The 22,596-nt window shown below is 35.9% G+C and overlaps 1 protein-coding gene across 2 annotated transcripts in view; it reads right to left on the reverse strand.

Annotated features, from left to right (window-relative positions):
- agap1 (ArfGAP with GTPase domain, ankyrin repeat and PH domain 1) overlaps positions 1–5,361 on the reverse strand; it is a 185,639-nt gene extending 180,278 nt beyond the window's left edge. Inside the window, exon 1 of one of the 2 annotated variants that reach the window (XM_073851257.1) lies at positions 4,044–5,361. In XM_073851257.1, the coding sequence (XP_073707358.1) occupies positions 4,044–5,301 (1,258 nt within the window). In that variant the 5' untranslated portion in view covers positions 5,302–5,361. The remainder of the gene's footprint in view (positions 1–4,043) is intronic. The other variant, XM_073851258.1, reaches the window with a different exon arrangement.
- Between the last annotated feature and the right edge of the window lie 17,235 nt (positions 5,362–22,596).

Here is a 22,596-nt window from a genome sequence, read left to right on the forward strand (position 1 = left end):
GGTTCAAAAACACAAAAATGCTGAAAAACCACAAAACTTGAAGGATTTTTCTGAAGAACAACAAGCAGTTTAACTGTTCAGGACAAAGAAGGGACTGTGAAATATCTTCCTTAGGTAAGTATTAATAAAAAAAAACATGCATTTTGTATGATTTTGTCTTATTTTGGTAAAATAATTAACATTTTTTCAGTATCTGCAAGGTGTAAACATTCAACTTCAGTATGCACATACAAGAGTTAGTGAAAGCTAGAGATTCTGGTTTATAAAGTTTTAAATGAGAATATTTTTCTTACACAAATGCATTAACCCATGTGGAGTATGGAGTGTGGAGTACTTCTTATGATAGATGGATGCACTTTATTGGGCTTCAAAATTTCAACACCCATTCACTGGCATTATAAACCTTGGAAGAGCCAGGGCATTTTTTTTCAAACTCAGACTGCATTTGTCTGTATTGTCCCTTTGAAAGTTCCAATCCAGATGTAGTGTATTTGCATGGAAAAGAACTAATTATACATGTTGGGGTGAGCCAATGGTGCCAATTTTAATTAAAATTTTGGTTGAATTATCACTTTATAGCCACATTGGCATTCTTCTCTAAGTGGTGGACACCATCAGAAACAATGTTAATCAAACTGGTGCTTCTACAATAAATATAAAAACCACAAAACTGAAAAAAAAAAAAACTTCTAAGAGATGATACTTGTTCTTTCAAATTGCATTACAAACACAATATCTAACACCTCTTAAAATGAGTGAGGGAAATACTTTTGTACACAAAATACTTTTTAAATTCGGTATATATTTTTAATATCATTAAATACTGGTGGTTAAAATTTCAGTCCATCTTTAATTTTTACAAAAACAAAAGAGGAAAGATAAAGGGTCTACAGAAGGAAAACGCTAGGACAGTGCTCATGGAATACTCCATTAACAGACCTTGGAGGCTGGGATGCGTAGTACAGATCAAATGACTCAAAAAAAAAAAAAATGAACAGTTGCGTCACTTATTTTATGTCTCTGAACTACATCAAAAAAAAACCTGTAAGAATTTGCAGTCATCCTTTGAGTGAATACCTGCCCAAATTAAACCCTAGAGTTCTGTAAACAGATGTTTGAAAGTTGCATTAAAAATCAAAACTGCTTTTTTACTTTAATAATACATGTTTCTGCTCTTGTCATGAATGATTCCTCGCTTCACATTTAAGTTATAGGACAGCAAGTGCCCTTTGAGGACATCAGTTGCCTATAAACAGATCCATATGTAGGACCCATCTGGGAATATACCCTGCAGGACGATATAACGCTGACTTTGCAGTACCATCTCACATCCTGCTCACACAGAGCCAAATGAATGAAAGTCATACCCCATCCGGCTGCTAGCTATCAAAGCAATGCTAAAAGAACTGAAGTGAACTAATGACTCCAAGGTTGCATGGTGAGGAAACGTCAGAGCTGGCTGAGTCATGAAACAAGCAACTAGCTAAAAATAAACCTCAAAGGAGGCAGGTGTGTCCTAATGCCTAACATAGCTGTGCTATGAAAGCAAAAATGAAAACCATTCTAGAAATGCAATTGATAAGTTGATTTGTTTACGATCATTTAACTAAAATCATTAAAAATCAACTATATTGTAAAGCAAACTGTTTTTGCAATGAGCATACATCACTGAGATCTTTAAATGTAAAAACTGTAATTTAGTCCTTTTATGTGATTCCTCTATGACATTTTATATTACACGGAAAACTAAAGATGTATGTTTAAAGAATATTCTGGCCAGAAACTACTGTGTTATTCATAATTACTGCCTCCATATGTTTACATTTCAATGCTATTAAAAATATCAACCCTGAATTACCCGTTTAAGATGAATTTCGGGCTAACAACAATAGATTTGCGTATCACCAAACAGTTCCAGGTAAAGAAGTTATGCTCATTTAGAAGGAAACATGACACTGCTCTAATACAAGATCATTATCTAATTGGCAAGAAAGTATTTCTTCAGAAAAGTCAGGAATGCCTCTGGAATCTGAGGAATGTGGAAACGGCTAATCATCTAAGGTGCTGTCTCACCCCACAGACACTAAAGGTTTTACTACATGCCGTGTTACGGCATTAGCGCTGACCTGATCATTAGCACCGTCCTGAAATAATCCCTCAGCCGAGCTACGTCACTCACACAAACCTAAAAAGAATACTACCAATTTAATCAGGGCTGCATCATCATATTACAAAATGAAGAAATTAACACTTTACAAACAGAAAGGTATTGATAATATCCGGTCTAAGATTTCTAATTCAAAAATTTTGGGGGTTGCCACATTAACAGCGTTAAGATTTGATTATTTTATTCAACAAATGTAACAACATGTGATATTATAGCTCATTCTGCGGTCTAAAAACGTCTTAAATAATTCTGATGTATGCTCATGATTTATATATTTTTTGACTGAATTATTTTACACTATTAAGTCAAAGGTTTTTGAAAAGTAGGATTTTTTTTTTTAAAGAAGTCTCTTCTGCTCACCAAGCCTGCATTTATTTGATCCAAATTACAGCAAAAAGAGATAAATTTAGATTTTTACTATTTAAAATAACTGTTTTCTATTTGAATACTTTTTAAAATGTAATTTATTCCTGCGTTTTTAAAGCTGAATTTTTAGCATTAATCCAGTCACACAATCCTTCAGAAATCATTCTAATATTCTGATTTGCTGCTCAAATAATTAAAAAAAATATATTATATGCAAGTTGAAAACAGGAGTAGAATTTTTTCAGGTTTCTTAGATGAATAGAAAGTTCTGAAGAACCACATTTATCTGAAATAGAAATCTTTTGTAACATTATAAATGTATTTATTGCCACTTTTGATTAATTTAAAGCATTATCGATAAATAAAAGTATTAATTTGTCAAATTTATTTTCCAGAAAATAAATAAATAAATAGTAAATAAATAAATAAAAAATAAAATTATATATATATACACATAGTAAAAATATTTCACAATATTACTGCTTTTGGTGTAGTTTGGATCAAATAAATGCAGGCTTGATGAGCAGAAGAGACTTGACATGAATAATCTTACTGTCCAAAAAATTTTGACTGGTAGTGTAAGTTTTCAACAATAAGAAAAACAAATAGTATTTTATTATTTTGAAGGTTTATACAGCTATATATAACATTATTATAATCACTCAACTTAGTACCAAATAGATATTCTACAAACAATGTGCAATAGTGTGAATGCAGGGACAATATAAAAGCCAATTATTTAAAAAAAAATACTCTAAAATATGACTTAATTCTGTACATTTTTCTTTCTAGATTAAACTGCATGGCTGTAATTATATTGTAGGGGAAAGGGGATTGTCATGCTAAGAGATCAAAAGTTCGAAAAACCCTGTCCAAAAAGCGTGTTTCACAGACAGCGGCAATCTGTCTTTCTTAAGGGTCTGCTGACCTCACAGTCAGATAGTGTGTGGTTATTCATTCAAATCTCTATGAAACTCCACACAGTATCTACAGCAGCTCTACATTACCATATTAGTAACAGGAGAGGGTGGTGGCCTTCACTGATGACCTGCTGCTACCACTAACACTACCAGTGAGATAATGGATCCAAAACAACAGGGAAAGAGGCGTATGTGTGAATAGTGCAATCCACTTATATTAACTCCAAAAGAAAACAGGAGTGGGAGAAACTGTCACTCTGACATTGTGCATTACCAGCAAAATACATAGAGCAGGCTACCAGAACGGATACAGCACTTAATGAGGGTTTTACATTCACGGTTCAAGAATGTAAACACACACCGTGGCAAACAAGGCTGCCAGCTCTCAGAGTAAGCTGCAAGCATGCAGCATAATGAAACACAAACACAGGCGGCCCACAAAGTGGGAACTAAACATCACCTTCCTGTCCAAAACAAACACGCATCCTCTAACCCCCGTCCTAAGTCCACAATAGTAAACAAAGCATCCTCCTGCCTCATAACATGCCTACATGAAGCCAAAAAAACAGAGCAAAGATAACAGCATTTACCGTCCGGTTGGCATCCGTTAACGCTTTCGGTGCTAGACTGCGAGTAGCTCATTTCTGATCTCCGCTGACTTCCCAGTAGGCCGTTCTTCCGGAGAGCTCGGTTGCTGGGGCTGCTAAGCGGCGTGGACGTCCCATCTCGCTTTGAGAAGATGCCACTGAAGAACCGAATGAGTTTACGTTCCTGCCCGCTGGAGCGGGATCCTGTCCCTCTAATGAAACCCTCCTTTTCCATCAAAGACTTATCCGACAGCTTGAGCAGGTCACTGTTGTCCAGAGTTCGATTCTTACCCTTCATTCTCTCCCTGCGGCCCAGTTCAGTCACAGAGTCAGTTTTGCTTAGGACCTCACCAACATCCAAAGTGTTTCGCTTCTCAGTGGATTCAGACTCGGAGAAAGCCATGTTTTGCAGAACAACGCCGGCTTGGGTTTGACTGTTCTCTCCGTCGCGGCCAATGCAGCCCGAGCTGCTGTGGTGCTTCTCTTTGGAAAGCGCCCGTATGCGGATCAACTCTCCACCCGTCCAGTGGCGAAAGCTGAAACTTCTGCGTAGCAAGCTTGGGTGTCTCTTCGCCGAAGGGGTTTCAGGTGCTGGTTTGGGTGACTTCCCGTTCCCTTTAGCCAGCAAAGAAGAGATGCAGCTCTCTTTGGATGTTCTGCCACCCTTGGGTTCCTCAGAGGTCTCATCTGACCAAGTACTGACCGGTTCCTCTGTGCTCCTAGAAGTCTTGAGGATTTTCTTTCGAATGCCTGTGTTTTCTTCATTAGCAGCAGCTGTGCTGCAGATTTCTCCACGCTCAGCATCACATTTCAATCTGTCACTTTCAGCTACATCTTCTGCCTTTTTCTGCACTAGTGCTCCATTTTCAATGACCTTGCTCTGTCCATTCTCTGGCAGGATGCACGTTTCATTTAATTCCTTGTCTTTATGTAAAGACCTCCTTGAGATTTTCAACCTTCCCAACTCTAGATGTCCAGTGCTGAATGTCCTGAAGTTCCTCATGTATGAGTGTGCAGAAAATTCGTCCGTCTCGTCCTCCACTTCTTTTAGTTCTTCCAGCGGGGAGCTGCGCTGAGCGTCAGCGGCTCCCTCCCGGCGGTACGCGCTCACTTTAGGGTTCTCCAGCCGCCGGTGCGCTGAGCCTCCGCCATCCTGCAGAGTTTCTTTTTTTACTAATGTCAAAGATATCCGATACACGGTTTTTCTTTGTGGCGTACCCCGCTCCATCCTTTCCGGGTAATTACCATCAAGTAAGTACATTCTTCAGAAACCAAATCCAAGAAAATTAATTCAAGTCAAATTCTAGCGTGTTTTCAACCACAGCTGGTGATTTCCAGAGCACATAATAACAACAACAACAACAACAACAATATTAATATTTATAATACACAATCTCAGCTAAAAATCGCTGTGGTGCGCAAAATCCAAGTTAATTTTTTCCTTTGCTGTGCCGGTGCGTTTTTGAGACTAAAAATCCTGAAAGAGTCCCACCATGTCCCCTAGATGTACAGTGCAAAGCCCGTCCTCATGTGCACACAACATTTGCCTTTAAAGTAAAGTCCGGCTTCAAATTCCTGTTTCCCGCAGCGAGGCTTGTCTGTCTAGGGGGAAATGTTATTGCAACACTGTCCTCCTAAAACAGAAGAGTGTGGTCTTCCCTATTGTGCCCGTGCATCCCCCGCCGCGCAGCCAGCTTGCTCCTTTGCACCGGACCGGGCGCGCCTTTGTTTCCCGCCGCTGTGCGCTCCTACTCTCATTCAAATGTAACATGTACGACCCGAAGCTCGCACTTCGCGGTATGCAGAACGAGAGTCCCGGGAAACGAGACAGAAAGCCGTAAGAGCTACGGATCCATGCCCGTCTCTCTCCTCTAACTGCCCCGTGTGCTCCGTATACACACAAATCATCCAGTCAGAGCTGAAGAAAAACCCGGAACGGATTCTCGAAGACGCGTTTTACACTAGTGCTGTTACATGCGACTTGCATCATTTATTCAGATTCTCACTGTGGAAATATGCTATAAATCAATGTAAAATACATTCACGCTTTAACCAGAAAACAAAATCTCTTCCTACGCCATTATTTTCTGTCGTTACCTATATAATGTTTATTATTGGTGCCTGAGGGAAATAACAAACACAGGTTGTAGGCCTACTTGTGAAGGTAAACTCCTGTACACATAAATGTAAGTCTACGCCGTGGATAAATGTAAATGAAATACAAGCATGTGTATTTGCTTTGGTGTGTAAAGATAAACACTGAGCGTTAGCTTGAAGTAAATCTACTCCGCTGGGTGATCCATTCCGGGACGTCGCATTATCCAGCGGACGCGCGGGGGTGGGGTTTCCACGTCTCTGTCCATCAAAACCTTTAAACCCACCCGGGCTCACAGGAGAAAGAAGAAACACGCTACAATCCACAAAGTACTTGTTTTGCGCATATGTTATCGTTTAAACTATGTATATTCACAAATATCAGGAGGTAATGGTTTGTTTTATTGATACTTTTGCACTTATTTAAGAAAAAAGCATCACTGCGTGTGAAAAAATAAGATATAGCCAGTGAATAGAATTCAGGTGAGCATTTTATTTAATTCATTTCATTTAATTTATTAGTAGTTATTCTTAAATGGTTCTACAGATCTCTCAATGCCATAGTATGACCTGACAGTATTTAACAGACTAGTATATGGACTAATCACATCACATTTCATAAGCAGTCAGGACACACTTGGTGTCGAGCAGCACTTTCATCTGCCCTCCAGCCACCTCTCCATCACCCCCTTCTCTCTGTGAGGAGGGAGGTGTGGGTGTTGAAGATTACCCCTCTTATCTTGCTGCTCAAATCCCTGTGTCTTCCTTTTGCCTTTAACTCCAGCCTGACATTTGTGGGATCGTTACAAAGATTTGGGCGGATTAGAAAAGGCTCATTAGGATCCGTTCTGTACAGCTTTTTTCAGCATCACCTCTCCCCTGCCCTCCCCCTAACACACCAGCGGAGCCCCACCTGCCCTGTAAAGCTTCCATCTACTCCAGCAGTCATCTACTACTCTCCCGTCCAAAGATCACAATCATTCAAGATACAAATATATGTTGTGAAACCTGTTTTTTAAAACAAGAGTTATTAACAGTATTCCCTTGGCTAGAATAGTTTTGATTTCAATTTCAAAGAAATTAACTGGCATAATTGTTTTACATACAATATTACAAAAGAATCAAAACAAATCATAAAATGTACTTGCGGCTTTGTGGGTCTTATGCACACACAGCATTTTTGAGTTAAGAAATGTGCCAAGTTCTTAGAAATGTAATCTCTGTATTCATATTGGTTTTGAAAAACATTCATATAATTTTCAACAAAAGTTTCAATTTAATGACCTAAAGATGTCCTGTGGTATATCTATAAAGTAAAAAGTAATAACATAAAAATAACCCTGAATGGGTCCTTTGTATGAAATTCATTTTTATCCTCTGTTTTTCCCCCCATGCATTTACCATATACGATTTTGATTTAGCAGACAAAAGTTTCTCAAATACAGTTGAGAATACCTTGCAGATTCTGCAAAATGTTAATTATTTTGCCAAAATAAGAGGGATCATACAAAATGCATGTCATTTTTTTATTTAGTACTGACCTGAATAAGATATTTCACATAAAAGGCATTTACGTCCACAAGAGAAAATAATAGTTGAATTTACAAAAATGACCCTGTTCAAAAGTTTACATACACTTGATTCTTAATACTGGTGTCGTTACCTGAATGATCCCCAGTTGTGTTTTTTTTTTTTTTTTTTTTTTTAATGATAGTCCCTTGTTTGTCCTAGCAGTTAAACCGCATGCTGTTCTTCAGAAAAATCCTTTAGGTCCCACAAATTCTTTGGATTTTCAGCATTTTTGTGTATTTATACCCTTTCCTACAATGACTGTATGATTTTGAGATCAATCTTTTTGCACAGGGGACAACTGAGGGACTCATGCAACTATTACAGAAGGCTCAAACGCTCACTGATGCTCCAGAGGGAAAAACAATGCATTAGGAGCCAGGTTTTTTTTATTCAGTACTGCCCTACAAAAGCTGCAGAAGTTACTTACATTTTCCCAGAAGAAAAAATAAGTTAAATTTACCCTGATCTTCAAATTCAAAAAGTTGTCACCCTCTGGCTCTTAATGCATCGTTTTCCTTCTGAAGCATCAGAGAGCATTTGAGCCTTCCGTAATAGTCCCTCTGTTGTCCCTAATGTGAAAAGATGGATCTCATAATCATACAGAAAGGGTATGAATCCACAAACATGCTGAAAAACCAAAGAATTTGTCTGACCTGAAGGATTTTTTTGAAGAACAGTGGGAAGTTTGACTGTTTAGGACAAACAAGGGACTCGTGAACTACTTTTAATCTTTTTTTTTAATCCACAGAAAAAAGAAAAAATTATTTAAGTCATAGATTCACACACCAAATGTGGTCCAGTTCCTTCAATTCTACTCTGATTGTAGAGCTTCAAACCTCTGCACCAGCGAGACTATAGAAAATCAGTTTAGGCAAATTATACACCTCCGTACACGACGTTGTCCGACTTCAAACGTGCCTCGTCCTTTCATCACAGCCACAGGACTGTCATAAAGAGATGCAAGCTTAGAAGCCTAGGTATGCGCTACACGCTCTAGATGCAACACATCGACCTTCACATGTTCTATCATCAGTGTGACTGCATGACTTCATATCTCCTGAATACTTTAACACAGAGAATGGCATATAAAGCAGGCACACCCCACGTTACATATGAAATATAAAACAGAGAGCCTGCACAGAGGTAATGGCAAAAGCATCAAGCATGTTTCTGTTCCGTATCGCATTAATCTTTCGGCATATTTTTGCATGCAGTTGAATAAAAATGACGTTGGAGTACAGTTATTTTGAACGGCATGTGGCACCGCTGGGCGACCTGGGAGCCTGACTGATTGCAGAAAAATTCTCCAGTGTAAGATTTCCCACTGCATGCCATGGAATGAAAGCAGAGATGGTTGCACTAATTACAAACACTGAGATTTTGCCTAATGTGTCTTCAAAACACACAAATGTTCTCCCAAACTATTTGGAGAAAAGCTTCACTCCATGCATTATTCAACTAATACACTAAAGACATTTTATACAAATTCAAAGATGTGTAAATCTGGTTCTTATCTGAATTCACAAACTGTACTACTCTAAAAATAACACAATTGGATCTCATGCTCACAAATTTAGAGCACTGGATAAAAAGAGCTGGATATCCATTTCAAAGTGAACATTGTCGAGAGTATTCTGGACCTGTCTTGGCTTCGCCCTTTTTTATTCAAGGCCAAGAAAGACACAGGAATTTGATAATTGCAGGCCAGACCATGAAAGCTGCTTTAATGAAATGATGTTTCAAGAGCCCTGGTCTGAAGAAAATGTACCGTGTGAGGAACCACCTGTCTTCTCAGCAGGCCAAAAGAGCCCACACTGATTTAGATTGTTTTGCAAGTGCTTTGGACAACAAATGTACTACTAAAGTAATTTTCACACATGCATTTACCATAAAACAAACCAAAATTCTTTGCATAGCAAAAAGTGTGAAGAGACGTAAATGTGTGAGATTTTAATTCAGGATGCATGGTAATGGATTTGTTCACTTCCAGAATAAAAATTTCCTGATAATTTATCGTCATCCAAGATGTTTATCTCTTTTTTTTTTTCCAGTCCAGTCCAGTCCAGTTTTTGAGGAAAACATTCCAGGATTTTTCTCTATATATATCGGACATCATTGGTAGCCAATGGGTTGAAGGTCCAAATTGCAGTTTCAATGCAGCTTCAAATGGCTCTACACGATCCCAGCCAAGGAATAATCTAGTGAAATTACACTTTCTATTAAAAAAAAAGTTTTTCCGTTAATTGTAAAGGGGCGTTTGACTGTCTTTGCAACATGACTACCTTATGCGTAAAGTCAAGCTAATGCAAGATGAACATTAGTGGTCCTTTAAGAAATTGACCGACCTTTTTTCGCTAGGCAAGACTCTTATTTCTCGTGCAATTTGGATCTTCAACCCGTTGGCTTCCATTGTCCACTATATGGAGAAAAATCCTGGAATTTTTTCCTTAAAAACCTTAATTTAATTCATTTCTTTCAGACTGAAGAAAGAAAGACATAAACATCTTGGATGACATGAGAGTGAGTAAATTATCAGAAATGTTTTATTCTAGAAGTGAACTAATGCTTTAAAACTTAAAAATGTTACCTATACAATAAGTGGATAATTATTTTCATATTCTGCTCAATAACCAATAAATAATAAAAACCTACACTATTTTAATAAATAAAATAATATTAAAAACAAAATTGATTAGGGATACACCGAAATGAAAATTCTTGGCCAATGCCGAAGCCGAACAAAATAAAACAAGGCCGATTACCAAACACGTTTTTTCATTTTTTCACCATTGCATTTTTACAGTTTGTCTTGCTTTTTAAAGAAAAAAAGTCTATTACAAAACAATTTAAATATATACTGAACATTTTTAACATTAGACATTATAAACTACCAACAAAAGCACAATTTAACTTAAAATTAATAAGTTGGAAAAATATTCTCCAATTTATGCTGCCTTTTCACTTATTCGGCCGAACACCAAAAGAGCTTTTTGTGCTATTTTCGGCTGAATAATTTCGGTTGCCGAACAAAAGGAATATGTAAAATAATCTGATAACTCTAACAAAAAAAAAATAAACACTTGTTATGTTTGGTTTGATTTAAACAAACTCTGGTGTGATTGCTTTGTTAGTGCGGTTCATTTAAGTATGAACGCTGCCATCTGAACCCTGGTGCACACTAAACAAGCAGGCCGAGACCAATAAAAAGTAGGGTCTCGGCCCGCTTCCAAACGAATTCTGGTGCGGTTTGATTGAAATATGAAAGCGTCACATACCAAATACTTCTAAACAGACCAAAAACAGGAAGTAATGACAAGGTGTGACGCTATGCGACATGATTTCACAAAGGGAACAAGCGGTGTATGCAAAACAAAATGAGCAGAGGGCAAATGTGGAGCAACGAGGAGGTAAAGTGCCTTTTAAAAGCTCTTTGCAGGTAGTGAAAATAAAATCATATACATGCAAAAATGAGCACGCTTAGTCCAGCAGATGACATTAGGTTTATTCAACTTAAAGCGGAGCTGAGCAAACCAAATCAGTGAATGGGTACTTTGATGTCATACACTCGCAGTGGCACTTTAAGTCAAACGCACCGTTTTCCTTTTGTTTGTGAATGTATCACTATGCTTTTAGGTTTGGTATCTTTAGGTTCACTGTCAAAAAATGCCAATGTGAACCCTAAGCGGACCAGGACCAAATGTAGCATTTTCCTTTTGGTCCAAATAAACCAAACAAACCGAAATACAAGTGTGAACACACCCTTAGTGATTAATTTAAGAAGTATAGTCATAAAGACATAGTTTTGAACATTTTGTATATTCTGACAAAGCAGAAGCCGTATAACAAGAGGCCCATAAAACAAAGTACAACCACCATAGAAGCAGAAGTGACTGTTATGACAGACCTATATGACATTGATGCCCAGTGCCAACTTAACCTTTTTAAGGAAGGCTTAGGCCTGAGAAAAGAGAGGATCCCTCAGCCAGGCGGGTGGATAGACGGTGAGAAAATAAAGAGAAACAGAGAGGGATGTACAGTAGAAACATGCTGACTTTAGCAGGTGTTCTCTGCCTCATTTGCTGCACTTGGAAGGGTTGGCAAGACTCACGGGGGAGAGACTTTCATCTGAGATAAAAGGCTCAGGGAAAAAAAAAACCTGTTTATTGCTGCGGACCAGTGGCAGGGTGTCGACAGGCCCCATGATTGGCGGGTTTCATCACTCCTGCACCATGTAAGATCCCTGATACGGACTACAGAGCTTTACAGGTGCGGCCTGAACAGAATCTCTGATCCGCATTATTAGCTAAAGTTTACAGGGAAAAAGCACCACAGCTCTCAATGGGAATGAGTGAGAGAACAAGGATCTAGTCCATGTCTTGATCACTGTTTTACCTCACATCAAAAATATCGTCTGACAGGGAGAAAGAGAAAGACAGTGAGATGCAGTGTTGTTTTTGACAACCATCTTAGATTTAGTCTTAGTCTTATGGACTAAAATGCTTATTAGTTTTAGTCAAATTTTAGTCACTTCTATATGTGATAGTTTTAGTCCAATTTTAGTCGACGAAAAGTCAAAAAGGTTTTAGTCTAGTTTTAGTCAAAAAAAAAAAGGGGGGGGGGAGTAGTCTTTTAACAAATTAATGTAGGTCAGTAAGTATTTTGCTGTTGGGTAGTGTCACTTATAAGTTGTGAAAATAGCAGATCTATAGTTCAACACAATGTGAGCTTCCGGATCGACTATTTTCACCAATAATTACAATAATGAAGGAATTGTTTTAGACATAAAAGACATGTATTTGAAATAATGTGCAAACTGCCGCCATCATGGTTAATCGTCTGTCTGTCTGAGTGACAACAATGTGACGTGTTGAGCATGTTGTGCGCTGCACGCCAGGTGGTGGGCGTAACCAAACAAGGATAGAATGCTAAAACGGCTTGCCATACTAGTATGGCAAATAGTATTTAATGCTAAAATGGCTTGCCATAGCGGCAGATACTTTTTAGGTTTTAATCGGCATGCACAATAAGCAGAAATGTCATGCATTTTAAACGTCTGACGGACCACCCACTAACATTTGTCTATTCTCGTCTCGTCAACGAAAACTCACACACGTCTCGTCATGTTTTAGTCATCAACGAGCCATTTTTATCTCGTCATCGTCTCGTTATCGTCATGAAAAAAAGTTGCGTCAACGAAATGATTTCGTCATCGTCGACGAAAACAACACTGGTGAGATGTCACTCATATTTGTTCTCATAAACCACTAACACAAAGCTCCTCTATTGTTACACAAGTGAATTCTGGTTCAGAACAGAACCTGAGTGACAGATTTCCCTTTAGAACAAAGGAAGGCCAACTACTTAAACAGAAATTCTTGCCTAAAAAGTAAAGATGATCAGGCACTTTAACCTATTTGGCTATATGTAGACCAAACCAGTGTGAATTTGAATTTGATTGTCTCAGGTAGCACATACCGTAATGATATAACTGTTTTTTTTTTTTAGATGATCCTGCAATGGAGCATGTTTTTCATTGTGACGAAAGAATAAAACAACAGCAAAATAAGCATGTGCTACTTAAACCATTTTATTTGTCAAATATAATTAGTGACCCTGAACCACAAAACCAGTCTTAAGCAGCACAGGTATATTTGTAGCAACAGCCAAAAATACATTGTATGGGTCAAAATGATCGATTTTTCTTTTATGCTAAGTAAAGATCACGTTCCATTAAGATATTTTGTAAATCTCCTACCGTAAATATATAAAAACTTATTTTTTGATTAGTAATATGCATTGCTAGGAACTTAATTTGGACAAATGTAAAGGCAATTTTCTCAATATTATTATTTTTTGCACACTCAGATTCCAGTTTTTCACATTTTTGTATCTCAGCCAAATATTGTCCCATCCTAACAACTTATTTATTAACATATAACATATATAACATTTTATTAATATTTGTTACATTTGTTATTAGGACATTAATAATTATATACAATAATTAAAATGAATCAAATAGTGTTTTTTTGCATAAAATAAGTAATACATAAATATATACACACATTGCCGCTCAAAAGTTTGGGATCAGTAAGATTTTTAATGTTTAAAAAAGAAAGTCTCTTATGCTCAAAGTCTCATTTATTTATTCAAAAACACAGACAAAAAAAGTAATATGAAATATTATTGCAATTAAAATCTCATTTATTTCTGTGATGTACAGCTGAATTTTCATTAGCCTACAGTTACTACAGTCTTCAGCATCACATGATCCTTCAGAAATCATTCTAATGTGATTTATTACTTTTATTATCAATGTTGGAAACAGTTGTGCCGCTTAATATTTTTTTGGGATCCTGTGATACAGGATTCTTTGATGAATAAGAAGTTAAAAAGAACAGTATTTATTTAAAATAGAAATCTTTACTAACAATATAAGTCTTTCCTATCACCTTTTTTCAATTTAACACATCCTTGCTGAATAAAAGTATTAACTTCTTTCAAAGAAAAAAGAAAGAAAAAAAAACTAACCCCAAACTTTGAAAAGGAGCGTATATTGTTAAAAAAATTTATATTTTAAATAAATGCGGTACTTTTTAATGTTTTATTCATCAAAGAATCCTGGAAAAAGTATCACAGGTCCAAAAAAAAAAAAAATCCAAAAAAGTATTATGTGACATTGGAAACTGGAGTAATGACGCTGAAAATTCAGCTTTGTTTCACGGGAATAAATTCTATTTGAAAGTATAATAAAAAAGAAAACCGCTATTTTAAATTACAATAATATTTCACAATATTACTTTTTTTCTGTATTTTTAATCAGGCCTGATGAGCAGAAAAGTCTCCTTTAAAAAGCATTAAAAATCTTACTGATCCCAAACTTTTGAAAGACAGTGTAAAAAATAAAAAACTTGTTTACATACTATATGTGTGTACTGTGTATATTTATTATGTATATATAAATACACACACATACACATACATGTATATATTAAGGGAGAATATGTTAGCCTTATATGTAAAATATTTATATTTGTATATAAATCATACACAAGTAAAATATAAATAAAAATATTTTTTTAAATATATACGTGTGTGTATATATACATAATAAAGGTACACAGTACACACACATATATAGTATGTAAACAAACTTTTATTTTGAGTTGATTAATCGCAACTAATCGTTTTTCAGCCCTAAAAATAATATTAAACACAAATAAAGTCAAATTGTATTTATTATTTAAATTGCAAATGAACTGAAATTTTACCTCTGCAATAAAGGTTCACAATGTTTTAATAAATATGTTCATATTTGTTATATTTGTTAACACGGAACATATACATTAAACATAATATTACATAAATAAATTGATCAAATAATAAAATAATACACAATTAAATATATAATACTCAATTAAATATATTTAATTAACGCATTACCTGATTACAGATTGTAAATCAGACTCAAAAATTATTTTACTAATAATACCAATCATTTTATTTAATGGCAAGTCAATTGTCAACTGAAATCCTTGTAGGTTTACACCACCTGCTGGCACAGTGAGGAAGCCTTGGACAAAACTCTGTAATGTAATCTATGCCATCATGACCTGATTATACTAGTAGTTTTATTCTATAAAAAGCAGAAAGAAAGCATTCAGTGTTCTGTAAAAGAATTTGTATTTAGTTTGGAGATACAATCCGAACAATTTGTCGGTGTAGCTGTACAGTCGTGGCCAAAAGTTTTGAGAATTACATAAATATTGGAAATTGAAAAAAAATGCTGCTTAAGTTTTTATAATAGCAATCTGCATATACTCCAGAATGTTATGAAGAGTGATCAGATGAATTGCATAGTACATCTTTGCCATGAAAATTAACTTAATCCCGAAAAAAACTTTCCACTGCATTGTTAAGGCGGCTTCAGGGCTTCCAAGAAAGTCCAGCAAGCGCCAGGATCGTCTCCTAAAGAGGATTCAGCTGCGGGATCGGAGTGCCACCAGTGCAGAGCTTGCTCAGGAATGGCAGCAGGCAGGTGTGAGCACATCTGCACGCACAGTGAGGCCAAGACTTTTGGAAGATGGCCTGGTGTCACGAAGGGCAGCAAAGAAGCCACTTCTCTCCAAAAAAACATCAGGGACAGATTGATCTTCTGCAAAAAGTATGGCGAATGGACTGCTGAGGACTGGGGCAAAGTCATATTCTTCGATGAAGCCTCTTTCCGATTGTTTGGGGCATCTGGAAAAAGGCTTGTCCGGAGAAGAAAAGGTGAGCGCTACCATCAGTCCTGTGTCATGTCAACAGTAAAGCATCCCGAGACCATTCATGTGTGGGGTTGCTTCTCATCCAAGGGAGTGGGCTCACTCACAATTTTGCCCAAAAACACAGCCATGAATAAAGAATGGTACCAAAACACCCTCCAACAGCAACTTCTTCCAACAACCCAACAACAGTTTGGTGAAGAACAATGCATTTTCCAGCACGATGGAGCACCGTGCCATAAGGCAAAAGTGATAACTAAGTGGCTCGGGGACCAAAACGTTGACATTTTGGGTCCATGGCCTGGAAACACCCTAGATCTTAAAACTTGTGGTCAATCCTCAAGAGGCGGGTGGACAAACAAAAACCCACTAATTTTGACAAACTCCAAGAAGTGATTATGAAAGAATGGGTTGCTATCAGTCAGGATTTGGCCCAGAAGTTGATTGAGAGCATGCCCAGTCCAATTGCAGAGGTCCTGAAAAAGAAGGGCCAACACTGCAAATACTGACTCTTTGCATAAATGTCATGTAGTTGTCGATAAAAGCCTTTGAAACGTATGAAGTGCTTGGAATTATATTTCAGTACATCACAGAATCAAAGATCTAAAATCAGTTTAGCAGCAAACTTTGTGAAAACTAATATTTGTGTCATTCTCAAAACTTTTGGCCACGACTGTACGTTTCTGTAGAAAGTTCTAATAAAGAAGTTATTCCATACAAAAAAAGGTCCCACTGTCCCACTTTCAGACTACAAGTCTTACAGATACTGAACGTTAAGTTAACTGTATCCACGTCTGTGGTAAAACTTTGCGTGTGAAAACGACAAATCACAGGATCAAGCATCCTGTCAGTCATATGACGGTCACACAGGCCACTTTTCCTGAGGGCAGATTTTACTTCCAGCCCTTTCATCAACCTTGACTCTACAGCTCAGAAACTGAAACAAAATGGCGGTGAGAGACTCGTTCCATGTTAGCGCTTTTGCAGGTCACTGCTAAAATGGAGATCAGAAAACTAGCAAAGCCAAAAGGGAATTGACACTGCAGTGGAATATAAAAGACACTCTCATGCTCTTTCTACGTTCAAAAACACACTTTCAGTTGCAGCTTCCCTCCTACGCATCCACACACACTCTCACACACTCTCCGCATTGCATTAAATATGAATCGCAGCTCTGTAACACAGGAGAAATGCTTACCATTTAAAAAAAAACCTGTTAAAAACTTTAAATGCTGCTTGTTTAGACATTAAAAGACAGGTACGAAGGCACCAACAGAGCTGCGATGGAGCTGATGTGGGGATGCTGGGATAGAAGGGATTGAACACTGAATAAGGTGCATTTGAGCAGCTCTCCGGCTCTCTTTGATGAGAAGAGAGATTGAAAGAGCGCAGCACCACGCTGCCTTTCATCCCCCCCATGAGGCGGTGGAAAATGGGTCAGTTAGCAGAGAGTACAGACCCCTGCTGGAACACACACACACACACACACACACACACGCACACATCCTGGCATATGGGCACAAACGTAGATACATACACAAAAGCACAAACTTAAAAAACATAAAGGGACTAAGATTTGCGCAAAGCCTAGCTAAGCTATAAATAGTCAAAGAACAGATCAGAGCATGATACTGAACTAAAGGAAATGCAGATAATGCTATACATATATGGTGGAAATATTAGATACAGGACAGATTACATTAAAACAGGAAATTTAGATAACACTGAGCACAGGAAAAGCAGGTGGTAACATGTATAAAGGACCAGCAAAATGCTAAACATAAGCAGATATAACTAACATTTCTACAATGTTGCATTTAAATTTGCTCAAATATTTAAACGGACAGATTGGACATAGATTACATTTAATGATACATTTTAGCATTTTAGACTAAGGTGTCATAAGTCATTACATAACATTTGTCAGTCCACACTGAATATGAAAATGCTGAGACGATCAAGAGTTTGTTTCAGTGTTATTTTAGTATTAGTTACACTTTTATAAATTATTTATATTATTAATAGTATATTTACAACATAAATAAGCAATATTAATTATTATATACACTACTAGTAAAAACTAGCTTTTGAACAGTAAGATTTTTTTTTTTTATATTTTTACAATTTAAAATAACTGCTTTCTATTTGAATATATTTTAAAATGTATTTTATTCTTGAGCTACATTTTCAGCATCATTACCCCAGTCTTCAGTGTCACATAATCCTTTAGAAATCATTCTAATATGCTGATTTGCTGTTCAAAAAACGTGTATTATTATTAACAATTTTTATTTATTTTTATTTTTTTAGGAAGTGGGGGAAGAAAGGATTAAAATTAATACTTTTATTTAGCATAGATTTTTTTAATTGATCAAGATGAAGACATTTAATTATTCATATTTCTAAAATATTTATATTTCAGATAAATGCTGTTCTTCTGAACTTGTTATTCATCAAAGAAACCTGAAAAAAAAAACACTTAGCTGTTTTCAACATAATAATAATAAAAATGTTTTTTTGAGCAGCAAATCAGAATATTAGAATGATTTCTGAAGGATCATGTGACTGGAGTAATGATGCTAAAAATTCAGCTTTGAAATAAATTACATTTTAAAATATATTCAAACAGAAAACAGTTATTTTAAATAGTAAACTATTTCAAAATTGTACTGCTTTTGCTGGCTTGGCAGGCAGAAGAGACTTTAAAACATTTTAAAAAACAAAAAAAAATTACTGTTCAAAAACAATTATTATATTAATTATTAAAAATAATGTATATTATTAACAATTTGTTTCATATAATATTTATATTTTATATCTGCTTTCAATTAATGAAAACAACTAAATGAATGATTGCGTATAACATTTAATTATATATAAATAATTAAATAACTAATTTATTTATTAATTATAAGTTACTTTTAAGTTACCCTGTGGTCCCCTGGAAAATTACTGATGCTCTCTAGCGAACCACAGGTCAAAACTTGAATGCTTATCTTGATTTGAACAAACAAACAAACAAACAAACAAATAAAAAAATAAAAGAAAACATCTCTTACCTTTGAGAATCATGACGAGGAAATCAAGATGACATAAAAGAAAAAGAAAAACATTTATTAGTAACAGTCTATGGTTTCTATACCACATTATGCTGTGAACATAACATACAAAACAACTTAAGACATCACTTTCTTGCTAGGCAAGGTTAGAGGTCAAACTAGGGCTTAATATAGTGATCAAATGTGTTTGGCCCTGTTTATAGCAGCTTTAAGGTCACCTCAAGGGCTTCAGACTAGCTTTTGAGTCATGTTGTTACATACGAGCATTAATTATTCATGAGCCATGTACTTTCAGTATGGCATTTAGCACATGCATTACATATTCATGAGCAGGTGGAGGGAGGGCTGGAGTTCAGAGGCCAAGTTCACAAATACACACACACACACACACACACACACACACACACTCCTGCCTGTGAGTGTATATTACAGTGCATGTTCTGATCCTGCTTTGCTTATCCAACAAGCTGAATCAGAGCAAATGCACTACACTATATGGCACATTCCAAATGCGTCTGTATTCTTATCAGAACTGCACAGCCGCAGTGCCAACCAAAGTGGGGCAGGAACAGTATGCCATTTCCTATCAGAGTGGCAGTACAGGCAGCAGCTGAGCCAAGACCCCCTGGGCATCCCTGCAGTGCTCCTGCCTTCATCCAGCCTTAATCACCCTTCACAGATCACACCATATGCTCATTCTCGCTCTCAAGCCCCCTTCCAACAACAACCTGCCTACAAAAAATAAAAATAAAAACATCCTGAACTCACTCACGGTTCATGTTCAACCTCAGCTGTACATGGCCAAAATACTTACTCAGCTCCTGGGGTCTAGAAATTGCATTTTGTGCAAGTGTACAGATATGAACAAGATACGGTAGGGCTGGGCGATTCTTTCGATTTTTTCGATTAATTCGAATTTATGTTTTAAGACGATTTAATTTTTTATTAAATCGAGGTATCGCGATTTTTTTATTAAAAATATTATATATATAGGGCTGTGCAATTAATCGCAATCGCAAATAAATCGCGATTTAAGCACATGCGATTTCTAAACCGCATAAGGCTGCGATTTTATCTATCCCCCAACGGCACCCCCGCCCCCCTTGAACGTCAAGTTCATTTTATTTTCGATATAGCGCCAGATCACAATAGAAGTCATTTAAGGTTATCTTTCCTATAGAACAGGTCTACACATTGTTCTCTTATTAAACAAACTAAACTGCCTTATGTTATTTATCTTATTTACACGAAGGCATGTAATTTACAATGTCTCCTCCGCGAAAACACGGACTGGATCGCGGATTCCATTCATAAAAACCTAATTTACTATAGCACGGAATTCGTCGATTTTTGGATTAATAAATCAAAAGTTGGTCTGTCACTTAATTCAAATCACGATATTGACTAGTGTCTGTGAAAACTGAAATGCAAAAAGACCGTTTTAATATGAATCCTGCATGTTCCGTTTGCCTCTGTGTGTATGAATGGCGGAGATACGCATTCGCATACTGAAGCACACGTGACGCTCCCGCTAATTTTTGCCATTTGCATCTCCCATGAACAGATAAACTCAATCTCCAAAGCTGCTGCGAGTTTCACTTTTACCGTTTCATTTGAGAAAACTAGCATCATATTATACTGTACAGCGTACACACAGAAACTTCACGGCAACCTGTCAAAATAAAAGTATGGTTTAACATGAAACAGAACAATATTAGTCTTGTATTACTTTTGTGCAGTATAATGTAGGTGTTTATATATTCCTATTTAAATAATTTACATAGAACAATATATATGATAAAAAATAAATATTACAACAAGATTAACCACTTAATTATTATTTAAACGTTTTAAACTGAATATAATTTTTCTTCCATGTATTGATTTTAACAGTAAACCTCTGTTTGTTTGCCAAAAATTAAAAGGGTTTATTTTTCATTTGATTAAAAATAAATAAATGTTTATGCTTTTTGATTATCAGAAAAATTAAAACACATAAGAATTTCTAAAAAAAAAAAAAAAAAAAGATTGTAGAGCCCTCAAAATGTTAAAATAGAGAGTTTTGGACTTATTTTTCCACTGAAATGAATGTTTTCGTTTTTACACAAAGTAGGCTAAAGTACCGGGAAAAAAAGTAACATGGCTAATTTATTTTATGTTGTCTGTTTTAAAGACAATTTTACTACAGTTTTGTTTATTAAACGTAATATTTCATTGTGAAATGTTTTGTTATGCACTTCTTGTGCACTGAATACATTTAGAATGTATGTACAGTATGTAGCTTGTTTGAAAAAGCAAAAAAAAAAAAAAAAAAATCGCAATCGCAATATTCGTTCAAAAAAATCACAATATGATTATTTTGTCCATATTGCACAGCCCTAATATATATATATATATATATATATATATATATATATATATATATATATATATATATATACGTATATCAGAGGTCGATTTAACCAAAATTGACGGTCATTGACGGATATTTTTAATCAGTGACGGAAAAATCTGAAGGCTGTCCGTCATTTTGACAGATTAAACGATAAACGAATCTAGTGAAATGATTCAATTTCCCATTCATAAAGAGTCACTTGTTTTATTCTTGAATGAACCATCCATTCAAACGAATCAAATGAATGATATGATTCAGTAATTAAATCAGTGTCTTACCACCACCTGCTGGCAGATTGTTTCAGTTATTTAAATCATTTAATATTTCTGTGTTCAAAATTTTATATTTTTGTATACGATATAACTGCAAGAGAAAAGCATGGAAATATATATTTCCTTCCCATCTCATATTTATTTGTCTTACAAACATTTACTGTGTCTGGTATGATAAGAATGGGGCCTGGTGGAAAGCGATCACTGATGCAGTTGCAATATTGCAAAATATATGGTGCCCATATATATTGTGTAAAAAATGGGGTTTCTTTACATGCTAAAAGTAGTAGGGCAGAAAAAAACTATTTAAATTGTAAATCGGATTTTTTGTGAAAAAATCGGGGATTTTATTTTTAGGCCATATCGCCCAGCCCTAAGATACGGTATAAGGAATGCAATCAGATTAATAATTAAAGGGCTGCAATATGACCTTGTGCAATTATTAAAGCCCGTTTACACTAAGAAAAATCTGTAATGCATCGGTTTAGACCAAAACAAATCGCTGTCAAAGCGACTGGCCAGTAAGAGTCATGCTTTTGGTCACATGCTCAGAGTTGCTGCTGTTACATAGAACTATAACTACATGGCTCTCACAAACAAAGTGTTTAATATATGTGTGTGAGATTTATTTCTGTGATAAAAGCTAATTTCAGCATCATTACTTCAGTCTTCAGTGTCACATGATCCTTTAGAAATTATTCTAATATGCTGATTTGCTGTTAGAGAAAGATTTTTATCATCATCATCATCATCATTTAAGACCGTCGAGTACATTTTTTGGGGATTCTCTGATGAATAGAAAGATCCAATGATCAGCATTTATCTAAATAAAGTTTTGTAATATTATACACTACACCATTCAAAAATCTAATGTCTGTATAATTTTTTATAGATAAATGC

This window comes from Garra rufa, chromosome 12, assembly GCF_049309525.1.
Source record: "Garra rufa chromosome 12, GarRuf1.0, whole genome shotgun sequence".
Classification (NCBI taxonomy): domain Eukaryota; kingdom Metazoa; phylum Chordata; class Actinopteri; order Cypriniformes; family Cyprinidae; genus Garra; species Garra rufa.